This window comes from Zosterops lateralis (assembly GCF_965231275.1).
Source record: "Zosterops lateralis genome assembly, chromosome: 14".
NCBI classification, from domain to species: Eukaryota; Metazoa; Chordata; class Aves; order Passeriformes; family Zosteropidae; genus Zosterops; species Zosterops lateralis.
In genome coordinates this window covers 10,221,157-10,238,045 of record NC_139774.1, presented here as the reverse complement: position 1 = coordinate 10,238,045, position 16,889 = coordinate 10,221,157, and the positions used below count along the sequence as shown (strand labels likewise).

Below are 16,889 nucleotides of genomic sequence, written 5' to 3'. Positions count from 1 at the left end.
CTGTATAAATACTTCATACGTATAATTCAGAACCTCAGTATGGGCATATTGAATGGTGGTGAAAAATCCAGTAGTGTTTGCTCAAGTTGAAAAGTGATTTGAGATATGATGTTTGAAATCCCTCTGTATTCCTCCTCTGCAGAGCAGCTTTGGGCTCTTAAATCATACCATTATGAGTGTTTGCACTTACATGCTAAAACATGGTGCTCATATACTGGTGCAAGAGAAATTTAGACTTGTTTATCCAATGATCAAGTTAACAATTCACATTTCATGTTGTCTATTTATACAGTCACAGTCAGTTGTATTTGGGAACAGGAAAAACACCACATGGATTTGATAACTGGCCTTTCCCCATCAGCTCTTGCTTTTGTCCAGTGTGCAAAAGGAAGATTCTTGTGAGATGAAGCAACTGAACAAAAACCTCCAGCCACTATGGCTTTTCTCTTTCTTCTGACACTGGCAAGAGCTGCATTTTTCTGGCTCAATCTTGGAGCTATTGGCTTTTGCTGCCAAGAGGTGACACCAACAGCCACCCATGGGGAGCAGAGGTATCTGTCCTTGCCTGCTTCTTGACTTTTTAAATCAAATATTAATTGGGTGCAGTCATTTAGTTCCCTACTCACAAACAGGATCTTGCAGAAGTGCAAAAAAAGGGAATATTTCATGCTTTGGGGATGCTTTTCTATGCTTTTGGAATAAAGACTGATCTGCTTGTGTGAAAGCTTGCAGGCAAGAAAAATTGTATTGGTAATAGTAATTATTATTTACAGAAACTACATAACTCAGATTTGCTTGGGTAAGTTCATTTCATCGTGTAACAAATTAAAAAACTGAATTGAAGTATTCACACAGAAAACTGTGGAGCAAAAATATCAGATCCTGCATAGTTTAGAGCTAAACCTACTATTTACTGACGAAGTCCAGAGGAAAAAACCCACCTAGTTTTCATGATATACTAAAGCTTTGAACCCTGGGTAACCTTAATTTTTGGAATGCTTTTGTTTCATCATTCCCAGAGTTTGAGACTCAAGTAAGTAACTTAGAAATCTACCTGGAAATTCAGTGACAGAAAGAGCCTTTTCCAAAACTAAAGCCACAAAAGGAAATACTTCCTAATGAATCTGCACCAATGTCCAATCAACCATGTTCATGACTCATGCTTCATCTTCATAAACTTTAAAATTATGTACTCTTGCAGTTATGAAAACCTGTGAACAGCAATTTGAAGCTGAAATATTTGCTGAAAGTGGATTTCAAGGCTTTAAATTCTTTTAGTTGCCAGTCATTCAGACACATGAAATGATACAACTCATTTGGGAAACAAGACTGATTTCTTTGAATGAACTTCATGCTCTGAGTGCTCTTTTTATATAGGAAAGGAACATTAGACCTTCTCATCCATCACACCCCATAGGGCTGGTAGTTAAATGCTACAATTCATACCCTAAACAATGTAGATTCTTGATCAAGCCTGCCAAGATCTATTCCTGCAACTTAAAAATGTTCCCTTGATTCTCCTTAGAAATTTAAACAACACTTGGCATATTTGAATATATTCCCTTCTGCCTATTGACCTTATATTCCCCTTATCAAGATAATAGAATTTCCTTAGAAGTTGCCTTGGGCATTTCTGCAAGGTCAAAAGCACACAATGCACAGACAGGGATAAACCTACTCTAAATTACTGCATCCACTCATGCTCCAGTGGTTCTGCAACCCTGATGGCAACAAATGAAGTCTGGTGTGTTGGGAGTACAGCACTTGGAAAGCAGGGAAAGGGTTTGGTCAGACAGAGCCCTGACAGGCTGTTAAACATTTACCACCTTGCCTGAGCCCCTCCACCAGTGACACAGACCCAACAGCAGTCATAGAGAATGGGGGAAGTTGACAGAACCACATTATTGCAACCACAAATTCACACCTGCCAAGAGACACCCCAGCCATTGCGGTGTGTTGGCGTCCTGATAGAATGAACAGCACACTCAAGGGAAGAATCTCTGCCTTTGCCAGGAGGTTCTGAAGAACTGAAACCATTTGTTTCTTAGCTGAAGTTATTTATGGTGGGTTTTTTGGAAGCTTCGTTTGGTCTAAAAACAAATTCTGCTTGATGAGGACTCTACTTACTATTGCAAAGAGGTACCTGAACACCACCAGCAGACAAGGTTCTGTGCCTTAAATAATTTCTGTCACTTAGAGCCAGTTTCTAGTCCTTTTCTTTTGTTGAAATTATAGCCTTTTTCATTTTATAGTATTAAACCAAAGGGCATACACACTCTGGAAGGGCAGCTAACCTCAGGGCAGTTTACAGTTCAACCTCTGTCTCTGGGTAGCCAAGTTGAAAATCAGCAGCATGTCATGGAAGCATATTGTAAAGCTGGGATACTGCTGTGAATTATGAAGCATATCAAGTGTTTGGATAAATCAAAGGAATCTAAATGGGCCTAAAATAGCAAAGACTAAAAGCATTAGGGCTTGTCCTCTTTTCCAAAATCTTCCATTAGTACTTTCAAAAAGACCTGTTTTCTACCTCTCATACACTGATTCAAAATTCCATTTAAGAAAATGAAGAACATGATCCTGCCATCTCCTCGAAGATTTAACTTTATGGTAGAAAGATTTTATTGTTGTTATTTGCTATTAAAGGTAATAATTCTGCTGTAGTTTTCTTTTGCTTGCATTCGTGCTATTTTATTAATGTCTCCATAGCAGCAGTTAGCACTGCAAAAGGAATTCCAATTTTTAACATGATTATTAGTCTTCATTTTCATCCCCAAAGCTGGGATGTTTTCGAAGGAGCTCAGGGAGGAGGAAGGAATAAGACTCAGACACTGCAGTCCATTGTTACCTCTGAGCACATACACTTAGATTGCTTTTCTTTGATGCTGCTGCCAATTTTATTCACAAGCGCATAAAAAAAAGGTCATGACATTTAGAATTACAGTACTTTGGAAATTAAATGTTCCTTTAAATTTTTAATTTCGGAAAGTATTTTATCATGGAATAATATTTGAATAATGATTAAATGAATGTGTAAAGATTAATGCAAAGTGTCCTCAGACTGGAAGTTCACAACCACATATGTTTAACCTTGTTGTGTAATAGGCATAAAAACGTTGATATGTGAGCTCGAAGAGCTGCATTTCCATTTTGCTGGAAGCACTTGCACTGTTATTCTCCTTAACATTTTTCCACTGGCATGTCTGTATAAGGCATGAGGCTTAGCTCTCAATCATTTTCTACTTAACATTACACTTCAAAAACCTGGCAACTAAATAAGGAGCAAAAACGAATCCCAATGGTCTGCACAGGTTTTTAACATGAGTTTTTATGTGAGAAATCAAACTACTGAGTTTTAGGCTAATTCAGCAGTATTAATGACATTATTGTAGCATACGAGGAAATAAAATAATTTTGTGTGAACACTTGAGAAATCACCAAGATATCACATAACCAACATTCTAGTCAGAAGCTTCCAACTCAGAGATCTGGGGATCTGATGAAGAGGAGATCACTGAAGTGCTGTCATGGCCAGGTTTTGAGAGTCTCTTGTCTAGGAATGGATTTGCCCATGTCACACACAGTTTCATCAGCTGGTTTAGGTTGGACTTTTCAGATCAGTGAATCCAGCTGTAAAACCTAGCACTTCTGGGTCACCTTAGCCACTGCTCAGGGCTTATTTCTCCAAAGCCAGCTGACACTCCTTGTTCAGCAGAAAAAGGAATTTTACAAAAGGCAGCAGCACACTGGAGTTTTTTTTGTGGCCAGCAACCAGAGTTCATAATTTTCTCATACACTAAGAAAAGCTGCCTGGGCCCCAGGCTGCAAAGGGCAGACACAGACAATTCCAAAACCCCATTCAGATGATGCTAATATTGTACCTCCACAAAATTTATGCTTGTGTGTAGAATTTACTCATGTTTTCTCATGGAACTCCTGGGAGAACTTTGTTAGAAGACTGAAACACTCTGAAATATTCAGTTTGAGACTCCATTGCACTCAAGTGGGTCAACTGAAGAGACAATGTCTGAAGAAAGGAGACTGAGGAAGATAAAGGAAGTCTTTAACTGAAATGTTACAGGCACATTCAAAGATCCACAAGAAAAGCAAGTTATAAAGCACCTTTGCTATTGATTATTTAATTCTCAATTCCAAAACCATTTGTGGACATTTCAGGACATAATAATAATAGTAATAATAATAATAATAATAATAATAATATCCTTGTCACCAAGGCAATGGCAGGAGCATTGCTAGTTCAAGTCTGGCCTCTTGAAAAAGCCTTCAGGAAAGTTGCTCTGCAGATCACCCAATTCATTAAATTAATGCTTTGTTGGCTGGAGTTAAAGTTTGAGTCAGGCAAAACAAAAGCCTGGGTTTCAGAATACATATACCCTGTCAAATTGCATTTATCAAGATAAGGGTTATTAGAATCTTTTTTTCTCTTGTGTGAATGAAATTGTAAGCTTGAAATGTCACTGAAGATTTATTAATCTGATACTCTTTCTGATAAGGGCAAAGAAATAGAAAGGGCAGTGAAAAAGAAATATTTCTTGTAGCCTGATAAGGACTACAAGAAATAGAAAATATGAATAAGGCAATTTATCAGTGGGCATTCTGTAACCAAAAGATTCAAGCCACACAAAGCGATAGTACAGTTATAGATTGATTTCAGAATGCTGCCATCTACAACACTTGGTCAAAGTTTGAGAGCTGTGCAGAAAAATGTCTGCAATTTTCAAAAAATGATATTAAACCTGAATCTTCAAACTGTAGGCAGAAATAACACTTGTGCTAGAAAGTAGATGGAGGCCTCATGCAAAAACTGGTGCTGTGCTAGAGTACACAATGTGTGCAGGGAGAACCAAAGGCAGGACCATGAGTGTTCTCAGCTGAGGTGACAGGGCCTGAACTAACCAGAAGAAATGTTGTTTAAATATTTTTCCCTGTTTCTGTTCCTGTTACCTGTATAACATGTCCACAGTGGGGAGGATAAAGAGTGAAGAGAGGTTCACAAACATTTTGGGTCCAACAGACCATTGTTAAACCTTCCTGTTTGTTATACTCCATGTGAGGCACAAGACAAATAAACACATTTCACTGCTCAACATGACAGAGCAAACCCTGCCTAATCACCACTTTGGCTTTGTGACCTCCCAATTCAGGCAGGAGCCAGCAGCAGTCAGTGAGTTAAACCTTTTGCAATCCAGAGAGAGGGGAGAAAACAGGACTCAGAGCCAGGCCTAAACCCAGGCTCATGCCCACTGCCAGCTCACCAGAACATCTTCACTTGTACCAAGAAACCACAGCCACAGGAAACCAAGTTTTTCCTTCCAAAGGGCTTTCCTCATAGCAGGGAGAAAACTCTTAGACAAGACCTGGCTGTGACACTTCCCTCCTGCTGCTGGAGTTCTGCTTTCAGCCAGTCTCTTCTGACAGAACTAATTCTCTTTGGGTGAGGTCACCCCGAGACAGGCTGTGCTTGCTTCCCTGGAAAAGACCTGGGGGAGAGAATGAGCTCACCAGGCTTTCAGACCTGCAGGGAGAACTCACCAGAGAGCTACAGGGAAAAAGGCTGAGACTCCAGCCTTCAGTTTGATACAGCATCGTTTGCAATGACTTTGTTATTGAAACAGATTTATACATGAACACAGATACAACTGTCTCTTCAATATATATTTGACTTCTAATGGTAACATTAATAACAATAGAGATGAAAATAATAATTCAGATCCCACGTAGTAAGTGTGACTTTAAATGACTTTTTAGTTAACACAGTCTACTGATTTTTTAACTCATAAAATAATGAACCATCAAGTAATATATTTCCTTTTCTACTCTTTTATAATTCTTCAATATTTCCATTTGAAATATTTTCATTTAAAATTGAGATTCATTAACCAGAATTTAGTTTTCCTATGAGACTCTCTCAAATAGGAGTTACTTTTGCAGCAATTAAGGTATTTGAAAGTACTACCTGTTTAGAAAATGAGTAGTTGCACCTTACCTCTTTCTCAGAAAGCCTTACATAGATAATATGCCAATTAAGAAAAGTCTTTCTTACATTTTTCTAAGAACATTGCAGGAGCCAAATTATCTGCCATGATTTCACTAATAGCTCAACTTACCAGTCTTCTCTGTCTTGTGTTTTAAACTGTCAGGTCCTGGCAGGCAGGGGCAGGGCCCATCACATCGAGCTGTGATGGTTTTGCCAGAAGTACATGCATGGAACTCCATCTTGCACTAGAAGCATTAAAAAGAGGCAAGAATACTAATTAGGAAAATACATAAAATAGCAGCTGTGGATTAAATGAGAAATTGTGTTACCACTAATGGCATTTGATAGATTGCAAAACTTCAGTTTCTACTGCAAATACTTTTATAAGATAACAGTGACTATTCCTAGCCTTTGTTGTTTGCATTACCTACATTTTAGTTCTGACTTTCCTCCAAGAGCTTTGTGCCTGTGTAGTTGTGCCTCTCTCCAGTGACTGTCCCATGGGTATTTCCCCATCCTGTGCCCAGCAGCACCAGTGGCTGGACACTGGACTAATGTAGTAAAAAAATGAAGTCAAAGAAAACAGCACAGGGCAGCAGAAACACAAATGTTTTCTTTGGCTTGACACCTAATGAACCAAATTCAGCTCCATCTTTTGTCTTTTCAAGCACTGCTTTTACAAGACCAGAATCCAAGAGCTTTTGGTACACAGGGGAGAGTTGCCTGTGGTGCCCAGGCTGGACTTCCTCCCTGAAGGGATTGCCCCCTGCCAAGGAAAATGGGAATGCTGGGCTGCAAAATCCCTTTGATCTGAGTTTTATTGAGGATTAATTCTATGATTCATTTAAAAGCAGGCCAATATGTTTACACAGTGGGACACGATGTGTTTTGACACAGCTGAAGGACACAGAGCCTGAGACCACGGTGTCACCATGGAGGATGCAGTGGGAAACTGGAGTTCACTGGGCAGCAGCCCCTGCTGAAACCCACAGCATCATCCTCTGTAATTCTGGTACAATGGGAGCCAAGAGAACAGAGCAGGATGTTGTTACAAGATAAACACCTCCTGCTTTGAAAGCACTGCAAATATCTTGGCTTTGCCTGCATTTGTTTTTGTTAAAAGGGCTCATGTTGCCCAAGCTTTAATCTAGCAGCAGGAGACCATTGTGCTGTGCCTACATCCCATTCTGTTGACATTATCCCCCACCATCCTCAGCTTCAATGCATCAGGGTGATTCTGTGCTCTCTGTGATGTCCTGCCCTTCTCATTTAGAAAATGCACAGCCACACAAACGTGTGTAAGCTCAGCTTGCATTTTACACCAATTCCTCGCAAGACTGAAGGGAATGTTTGTACTTATTTTTCAACTCTGTGCTCCATAAATACACTTTGCACAGAGCAGAAAGGCAAAAGAGAGCACATCAGAAGGGAAGGAGAACAGGAGAAAGGACAACACCAAGTTCAGTCCTGAAGGCAATGACTTTCTGCAGCATATTCTGATAGTCAATGTGTTATTGAGAACACAGGCATAAATCTGCTTCCTGCAGCTGGAGTTGATAATTTAATCCCTTACAGAACATCAATTACTTACATATTTTATTATGCATAATAAATGTAAATTATGTATCTAAGCATTAGCAATTATACTTCAAATACCAGCCTCTAAGATGGCACCAACCTATTTCAAGGCTGTCATTACGTGCACTTAAGAAAGGAAGAACTTTACACTGAGAAACTGAGTGAAGTTTACACTGAGTTTTTCCGCAGCTTTCCATATGACTGATAAAAATGACAACCAAAAAGCTAAACATAAACCAAAAAAACCAAACTGGTTAAAGGGGTTGTATTATCTGAGCCCAGCCTGAAGATCATAATGCTGCAGTCACATGTGAGTAAGTTTACACCTATGGTTAAACACATTATATTCCCACCATGCTTGTTTGGGATGTTTGGTGTTGGGGGATGGAGATTAAAAAACTCCATCATTTTAAATATTAAATTAGGATATAATACTAATTACTTTTCAACACCTAATCACTGTATGTAACTCTTTATTCCTTCCCTAAAGGAAAACATGGAGATACCTTACTTTGCATGTGATGGTGTCCTCACTCACTGTAATAACCTACACGAGTAGCTCAACTTTGGATTTAATGACTTTGCCTAAGCCTTGCTAAGTGATATTCAGAGGCAGAGTGGCCACAGAGGATGTCTTGTGGAGCAATAATGACTTTTTGGATTATTCTGCCACTGGATCTACAGCCTATAAGGAGCCTGCTGACTTTCTCCAGACCATGGACAATAAAATGATACACAGTACTTAGAAAAACTCTCAGTCTTTCACACCAAAGAGACATTATACATTTTGCAGACATGAGTCACAAAGCTCCTTGCAGTGATTGTGCACAGGACTCAGTGGGAGCAGTTCCCACAGTTTGGGGCTGGTCTCTCTCATTTCAGGGGACTCATTTTACCACTGATATGATTGGATATGCCTCAACCCTCCGCTGAGCTGCTCTAGTCGAGCTCCCTGGGTCGTGCAAGCTTTGTATTTTTCTGCAGCCTCCCTGGTGTGTGAACTGCATTTGTTTACTCTGAACCCCAAGGCCCACATAAACATCTCTAAACTATTTTACTGCAAATGGAAAAGCAGCTCTGTTATTTGTTGCTAAATGTATATGGAGATCAATAAAGTATATGAGGGGAGAAATGGTTGAACATATTCATGGAAAATTCATAAATTAATTTATTCAACTAAGATGTGGGAAATTACTGCAGAGTGTGTTTTGGTTAAAGTGTTCCCCTGAGAATCCACTACTCATATAATGATTCCCTCTTTATTGTCAGTGAATCTACAGCAATGTGTTTTGCATAAGCATTCACATTTGAGGGAGAAAGAAAATAGCTACATAAAATTTATTCCTAGCTATTTTATTCTTGTCTGTTAGTCTCCAGCCTCCAGTCCCTGCTAGAGGAGAATCCAGATTTTTTTTAATGATATAATAAAACTGTGAATCTCTGCTTTTATTCTGGCTTTCAACTTCTGGCAGCCAGGTTTGATCTAACCTGCAAGTAAGCAATCCTGTGAAATAAGTTACTGTGATCTTTTCTGCAAGGGTGTGTATTTGACTGCTGAATGTTTTCAGGGACAACTTGGAACAGCCCAGTGCATTAATGCTGTGAAGAGCTTTGCATCCTGACACAAACAACCCATGGATTTGCTGAAAATGCAGCCAGGTACAGCAGCACAGCCAGGCCCTGCCAGACCCTTTCAGTGGCAAAGCTGTGTAATTGTAATTGAGATGTAACTGCAGCGCCCTGGGATATCCTGTGTGTCCTGAACTGCTGCTGTTCATGGGGCACAGAGAGCACAGGCAGAGCACTCACAGTGTCCTGGGCAATCTCACAGCCTCCAAACAAACTGCAGGGAAGGAGAGAATCCTTCACCCAGGGTTCCCTCAGGAGAGGCTCCCCGACACCCCCGTTTGGTCTCAGTGCATCAAATCAGAGTATCCTGAACTGGAAGGAGCTCACAAGGACCATCAAAGACCAGTTCCTCCTGATTGATTCACGAGCCAAAAATCTATAATTGAAAATTTCTTGTAGTCACACTAATACAGGAGAAAGTGTTAGGTTCCAAACTTCTGTTGCATCTATCATTAATTTAATGTGAATTAAACAGGAAGGTATGTAGGAATTAGCAGACAATATACATGAGAAAGATAAACATGAAGTCTTGTTTGAGAACGAGTGAACACCAAAACAGAAGGTTAAATTTTATAGTATACTAATTAAGTGTTAAACTCCTGAGATATTACATCATATTAATGGCAGTGTCTCTACACTTGTTGATGAACAGTGCTCTTGCCTGGAGGACACTGCATTTTTAGCACCCTACAGCTTTTTACATTTTCACCAAGAATGATTTCAGTGCAGTGCTTGTTTTATGCTGCATCTTTTGTTCACTCACAATATGTCTCTTCGAAACTACACATACAAATAACAAAAGCTCATTATTTTCAACCTTATCTTTTACCAAGTGGCTGCCACAGGCAGAAGCTAAAATTTCCTAAAATTATAGCATATATATATATTTTAGTCTAGTTTCTTGATATCAGTAGAGTTTCCTACCTATCTGTCTTAGCAGATAATTAGAATCCATTGGAATTCAGACACCCCTTTGAGAGGGGTTGTTTGCTTACAAGCTTTACAGCAGAGCTTGCCATTGCTTCCTTAGCTGGGACTCTTATCACTATTTTCTTTATAAGACTCTGCTTCCAGTTTTCATCAGATGGAAAAAAAATACAGTATTTGGAACACACTCAGATCAAGTGTGGGGTTTTTTTTAAAACTTGTCACAACAAAAAAAGGTTCAGTATCTTTTCTACAAATCCCAAAAGAAATGTCAGGTGGTGCATCCTGCTGAACACATATATTAAGTTTTAATGGGAATTCTCCAAACTTTTCAGGCTCTGTAAAAACTGAAATCCTGAAATAAGGATGGAGAGACAGCAGCCACATGATACATGCTCATAAAAAAACAGACCCTAATGTGAAGTCCTGAGGTGAGACTCAGATTCTGGGCTGAGGGCAGGGCTGAGGGGTCCCTTAGCACTTGCCCTCCCTGCCGTGGGTTCTGCTGCCTTTTTGCTGCTCTGCAAACCAGAGCCCCCTGTCTGGGGTGTTGGGAAGGAGAAAGATTTCCCTGGGACACAGAACCTCAGGTGGGCACTGAAAATACATGCCAAGCTCCATCCCCAGGACTGCCCACTTGGACAGGCTTCCTGGTGGCACTAGGGGCTATTCCATGGGCAGACCAACACTGCTGGGAGCTGGTGCAATTACCCCATTTCTCTGGGCACCTTTCTGCTCACAGAGTGAAGCTCCCCATGGCCAGGCCTCCTGCCCTGCATGTGCAAAGCTCCAGGATGGGACTGGCTCAGGCTGTTGCAATAAAAATGAAAGGCAGGCTGGGGAAAAAAAATGATTATAATAAAAAAACACCTTTTTTTTTTTTCCTTTTAAAATAGCTGCCAGGCAAGCACACAGCACTTAATCTTTGCAATAAAAGCTGCACAAAGATATCTTAAAATCCTGGAGCTCTAATTAGGAGCTATGTTCTCCTTATGAGAATACATAGTTGGTGTTGATATTAATGGGAGTTATGCATGCATACCAGTGGTGGAATAAACTCTAATTAACACAACCAATCTATTGTGTAAATACATATTAAAGCCTTTTTAAAATGTGTGCTAGCTCTAGCTTTGAAGCAGATGTTATAGCTGATGGGCTCAGAAATTCCCCTCTCTGTAAGGAGTGACACATGAAGGACCTTATTATCTCAGGTAAACAACAAATATTTGAGAATGTCTCTCACTGCACACTTAACTGACAGGCTGGTGGTTCATAATCTCCTAGAAAAAGACAACAGCTTCCAGGTGGAGGGTCAAGAAGAGAGAGACCCAGGTTCCAAGGCACTGATATTAAATGGGCTGAACAGATTTATGCAGCCAAATGCAGTAACGCTGAAAGGTCTCACACAGCAAAGCTCCAAGGACCAGAAATTGGTCCACTGTGCACAGCTCTGCCCTCTGCAATCCTGCACCTCTAATGAGGGAGAGCTGCAGGACTTTGCCCTCTGAGTAAAATGACCAGGGAACAGAAGGAAAGCAGGAGACCCCAGCAATCTTTAAATATCAGGATAAGTCAGGCAGTCACATCAGCAACTGCATACGGCTCAGGTCCTTATGATTAGAATTGCCAGGTTTAAGATTTTAAAATGTAACAATATTTTTGTTAAACTATTTAATTTTTTAGCTGTTTTTTTTTTTTTTTTTTTTTTTTTTTTTGGTTAGATCCCATCCATACACAATCAGAGTTACAAGTTTTCCACTATTACAGCGTAAGTTGTATCACAAAGTACCATCTTCAGAGCAAGAGGAAAGTCAGAAGGTTCATCTTCCAAGAAGAAACAATTGATTCTTGGGCTCCAGAAAAGAACAAGCTGAGTTGCAATTGGCAGCAATCATGCAATTCAGGATGGCATTAATTGCATATTTTGTGGCTCTGCATTATAATTAGAACTGTATACACTTCTCTAAAAATAGCCTTCAACTTCTCAGGAGGAGGAGAACAGAAGGAGCTCCTTCTTTTCATCAGCTAAGGACAAAGAGTGATTTTAGAAAACTTAGAGCTTGATTGCTCCCTAGAGGGTCAGCTCTGCTCCTAAGAAGAGTCCTTGACTTAATAAATAAATAAAGAAATAAAAAAATAAATAATTCATAAGGTAAATATTAAATACTTCATTAAGAAAAGAAAAAAACCCCATTTTCCAACATGACTGATGGCTGAAGAGTTAGTAGGATGACTGCTTGTAGGCATGTTGAACCATCTCAGTGTGTGACTGGCAGGGCTGCAAACTAAGCAAATGATCATGTACTCGTGTGGCTGCAAACTGCCCTTACAGACAGAGCAGAATCAGCTAATTTGGGGACTGCTGGACAGACCACTGAAGCACAAAATTCTGATTTAATACAAAACACATTGCCCCAAGAAACAAGTGGCAATCAGCTCAATGTGAAGCAGGAAATTTTAAAAAAATGCAGCTGATTGCATGAGCTAGATGATATGGCATTCAAGGTCACAACACTGGATGTGGAGGTGAAGGACATTCAAGGGACCATTTATTAATGCAATGTGACAATGAAAATATATTGTTCCCCATTCTATGAACAAACAAGAAAATAGCTTCAGGCACCAAAATCTACTGCATCATAAAGAAATTGAACTTGTTTTTACAAGTAATTTGGATGCCAGTTCTGGAAACACCCACCTAGGTCAAGGGATGTGTGGGGGCATATCTCAGTTGGTTTATCATCTTGTAAGAAATTTCGGTCCTTATTGGGGAAGTACAGACCAAACAGAGCTGGAACTTGACACAGAAGAATCAATTCATAAGTTGAAACATTTGTGCAATGCTGATTTCAACACTTCCTTCAGTGGCTGGTGAGACCACAAGGAGTTAAATGGGAAATGAAGACAAAGCACTTCTGTCCCTTATATAAATAAAGACACCCATGCTCCCTTCTTGCTGAGATTTAACACAAAGCACCAGTCTGGCTTAAATCTGCAAATCACCCTGCTCTCCTCTCATCCTCCTCCTGATACACACCATGCAAAGGCTATTGCACTTTGATTTTGGTGACCCATGTTTGAGTACCAAGGTCATGCTCACACGCTGGGCTGACACCAGCTGGTTCTTGTGCACAAATACAGGAGTTGAGGTGCTGAGAAGAAGATGCACAGTCACCCAACCCCATATTCTATACTCTGTATTCAGTCACAAAAGCTTCTACTGCTGGTAAATGTCTACTCTGCTGTCTCCCTGCAGGAACTGCATGACAGGTCACTGATTACCATTTCCTACTTGCACATGGGAGTTTTTGCTTTCCAGTACACCAGTCTGCCATATCTCAAGACATGGACTTTAAAAACCACTTTCCTGCTGCATTTGGCTTCTTTCATTTCTAGATTTATATTGTATTGCTTTTGTCTCTATGAAATTATTCCCTATTCTAACTCCTCATAATCATGAGCTGTGAGTTCATAGCTAATAGCACTATTCAAAGTGGAACGAAGCTACAATTTCTTTTCCCTTTAATAGACCAAAGCCATCTTAGATTAAAAGTAAAGAAAATCACAGAAAAACAATTGGAGATTTGGAGTGATCGATGCTGCTTGAAATGTACTTGGCATGTAATTGAGATGCATTCTCATTCTCATTCTGCAGCCATTTACCGATCACACGAGAACGATGATTTGTCATTTTTACTTGCTTCAAATTACTAAAGGCAATTTAATTTCTCTCATGGAGACAACACATCAGATAATGTGAACATAATCAAGAGGTAACGATCTGTGGCTCTGTGCACACACTGATGCTCCTGTAACCAGCTAAACAACCGCCTGCATATGGCAGAGGGAAGGCAACGCCAGACACTCAGCTCCCCAGGCTCAGGGTCTCCACCCAGTCAATCACATTATAAACACAGCAATTTAGCTACACTAGGTGACTACAGCAATTCAGATTTCAGATGAGGCAACGCTCCACCTACACAGTCATTCCCATACCCATCTGCCCATACCTGGACTAAAAGCAGCAGCTGGTGACCACTATAAAGGGTAGGCATGCTCCCTGAAGGCACTTATGCAATTGGTATGATGGCAGTATCTTAGCAGTCCAAAAACCTATCAACTCTATCAATCAGTAATTGCAAAGTATTTAGTAGTACATTTGCAGTTACTTTTGGGATATCTGATGCCCAACAGGATGTGACTGGGGATGGGACAATGACCATTTATGGTTGTACAGACTGAATATCAGGAAAAGCCCAGATAAGTCCTGATATAATACCAGGATAAGCTCAACCATCTCTCTGATGTATCTAAGCTTACAAATCAAAGTCAAAGAAAAGTTGCTACTACAGCATTCCCCTCTTGAAATGTTGGTGAATTAGTCTTGAATTTACTCTATGCTGTCCATTTCTTCTCAAGCAACCTTGCCACAAATACTGAGTAAGAGCTGGAGTGTTGCTTTGCCCATCCCTGTTCAAGGCCAAGTTGGATGTGGCTCTGGTCTAGTGACAGGCGTCTCCACCCAGGGAGGGTTAGAACAAGGTGCTCTTTAAATTCCCTTACAGCCCAAATCATTCTATGATTTTGTGGTCACAAAGTTTTCTGCTTCCCAGGGCCTGTATTATAAAATTATTGGGGAGAAGGAGGACGTACCTGGAAGCATCTCATAATCCATGTGGACAAAGGTTTGGGGAGCTTCCAGGAAACATAGAGAACAAAGTTCAGACTAAGTGCTGTACTCTGGGCTTCAGAGCTCATATATCTTGCACTAGTAAAGATTTCTTAGAACTCACTGCACTTTTTCTAGAAAATGGTGGGGGAGAAGGATGGAGATCCAGTAAAAGAGCACCCTGGCTTGTTTGACAGTTTGGTGGTGCAACAAAGTCAGGAGTTCACTTGTGCTGCCAGTCATAGGCCAATCATACCATCAAGTCCATAAGCCCCTAACCAAAACTGGAAACATCAGAGTTTCCAGCATGCAGGCTTGGCTTTCAAATGTCCCATCTTTTTCTAACCAAACTTTGCCTTTGCATGCGAGAGGTGAAAGCCAGTCTGAGTTTTTCTGTTCCCAAGTAGCTCCTTATTCCCTGATAATAGATTTCATGAAGCCAATCCTTTTCTCTAGAATAGTTATCCCATCCAATCCATTACATCTATTAGATGAGCTGTTTCACAGCAGGTCTGCACAGAATTCATTGACCACAATGTGGCCCCAGAAATGTTCATTCCTTGTTACAGATGTATGAAATGTGCAGATAGATGTATGTAATGTACAGGTCTCAGAGAGAGTTTTTGTCTGTTGATTACAGAGCAGATCTGGAGTGTAAGTACAAATATAAAATACTCAGCATCCTGCAGTACCCCTGCTTGGGCTGCTTTCAGACTAGCAACAAGACTGAAGTCCTGAGAATGCCAGCCTGCTTTTTAATTGACTTCTCAGAACTTCTATTTTGTAATCAAAACAAAAGCCAAACCGAACCTCCAATGCTAAGAAGCGCTGAAACAAAACATTTGACAGTTACTGGCAAAGAAGCTTTAGGAATATCTTTTGGAGCATAGCAACCAAGGGAGAGTAAGCAGGCTTAAGCTTTGAAGTTAAAGCTTTCAGCAACGTTTCTGATTTCTAAAGAACACAATAGAAACAACAAGAAATTTAAAAAAAAATTGCAAAAACTAAACCCCAGGCCTAGTTCAATGCTCACTGAATGGACTTGCTGTGAAAGACACCCATACAAAGAAAGCAGAATTAGTCTGTTTGCTCAGAAATCAAGTAATCATAGCTAATCCTTTTGCAGTATTATCCTGTTTTGGCCTTTAATAAATCTGCTTTAAATTAAAGACGTACCCAAGCCAAGAAACACCTCCTTTGATGTTTCAAATGGCTCAAATAAGCTGTTTGCTGGGAAAAGCACAAAATATGAATTCTGAAACTGAAAAAAATAAAAGTCCTTCTCCTATGCTAAGAGGCTGGCACCTCTCAGAAAGGTCAGAGACCATTTAAGGCCACAGCTTTGAAGCACATCAGGCATTGGTCCCTCTCAAGCCCATGCATTAGGGGGAAAAATCCTGAAATACATGTCCCTTACAAGCCAGTTAGCCAAAAACAGCTAATCCCCTTTTTTTTACAACCACTGCATCACACCACTGGAATACTGGAATAAAGAATTTTACAGGTTAACTGAATGCAGGCATAGAGCTTGGAACAAGCTTGAAACAAGGTAACTAAATTACTGCAAATGATATTTGTATTTAAGCTTGTATAATGAGCTGCAAGTTGGTGCAATAAACTCTAAGATGTTCTTGTTTCCTCTTTATGTCAAGAACACAACTTTCAGTGCTTGAACTGTGTCAGATGACTCACCATGTAAATAACAGTTTTCTCCTGTTTTGACCTTGACTGCAGAAAGAATGATTTTAAAAATAAATGGTTTTACACACCAAATGTACAACAGGCAAGTGGAAGTAACATCAGCATCAATCAGGTCCTTAGTGCAAGAGTGTCTGTAATTGATGGGTTTTTAAGTTCCGACCATCACATGCCAATTTGTTTGATTTGGCAGTCACAACTGTGATTCTAATCAAGTTAGAGAAGCAGACCTGTGATTACCATCATCGAGATTGGTAGCTTTCCCAAAAAGAACAAATACTGTATTTGCAATCCTCCCTTACTGCTTCCTTCCTTTCGAAGGGCGTGTTCCTGCCCAAAAGCTTTCATGGCACGGGGCAGGTCGCCAGCCACAGGCAGCTCAAGGACACA

The 16,889-nt window shown here is 40.2% G+C and overlaps 1 protein-coding gene across 1 annotated transcript in view; it reads right to left on the bottom strand.

Annotated features, from left to right (window-relative positions):
- Nucleotides 1-16,889, bottom strand: part of SPOCK1 (SPARC (osteonectin), cwcv and kazal like domains proteoglycan 1) — a 272,287-nt gene that overhangs the window by 52,705 nt on the left and 202,693 nt on the right. The window contains exon 6 of the mRNA XM_083871549.1: nucleotides 6,129-6,243. Coding sequence (XP_083727675.1) covers nucleotides 6,129-6,243 — 115 coding nt within the window. The remainder of the gene's footprint in view (nucleotides 1-6,128; nucleotides 6,244-16,889) is intronic.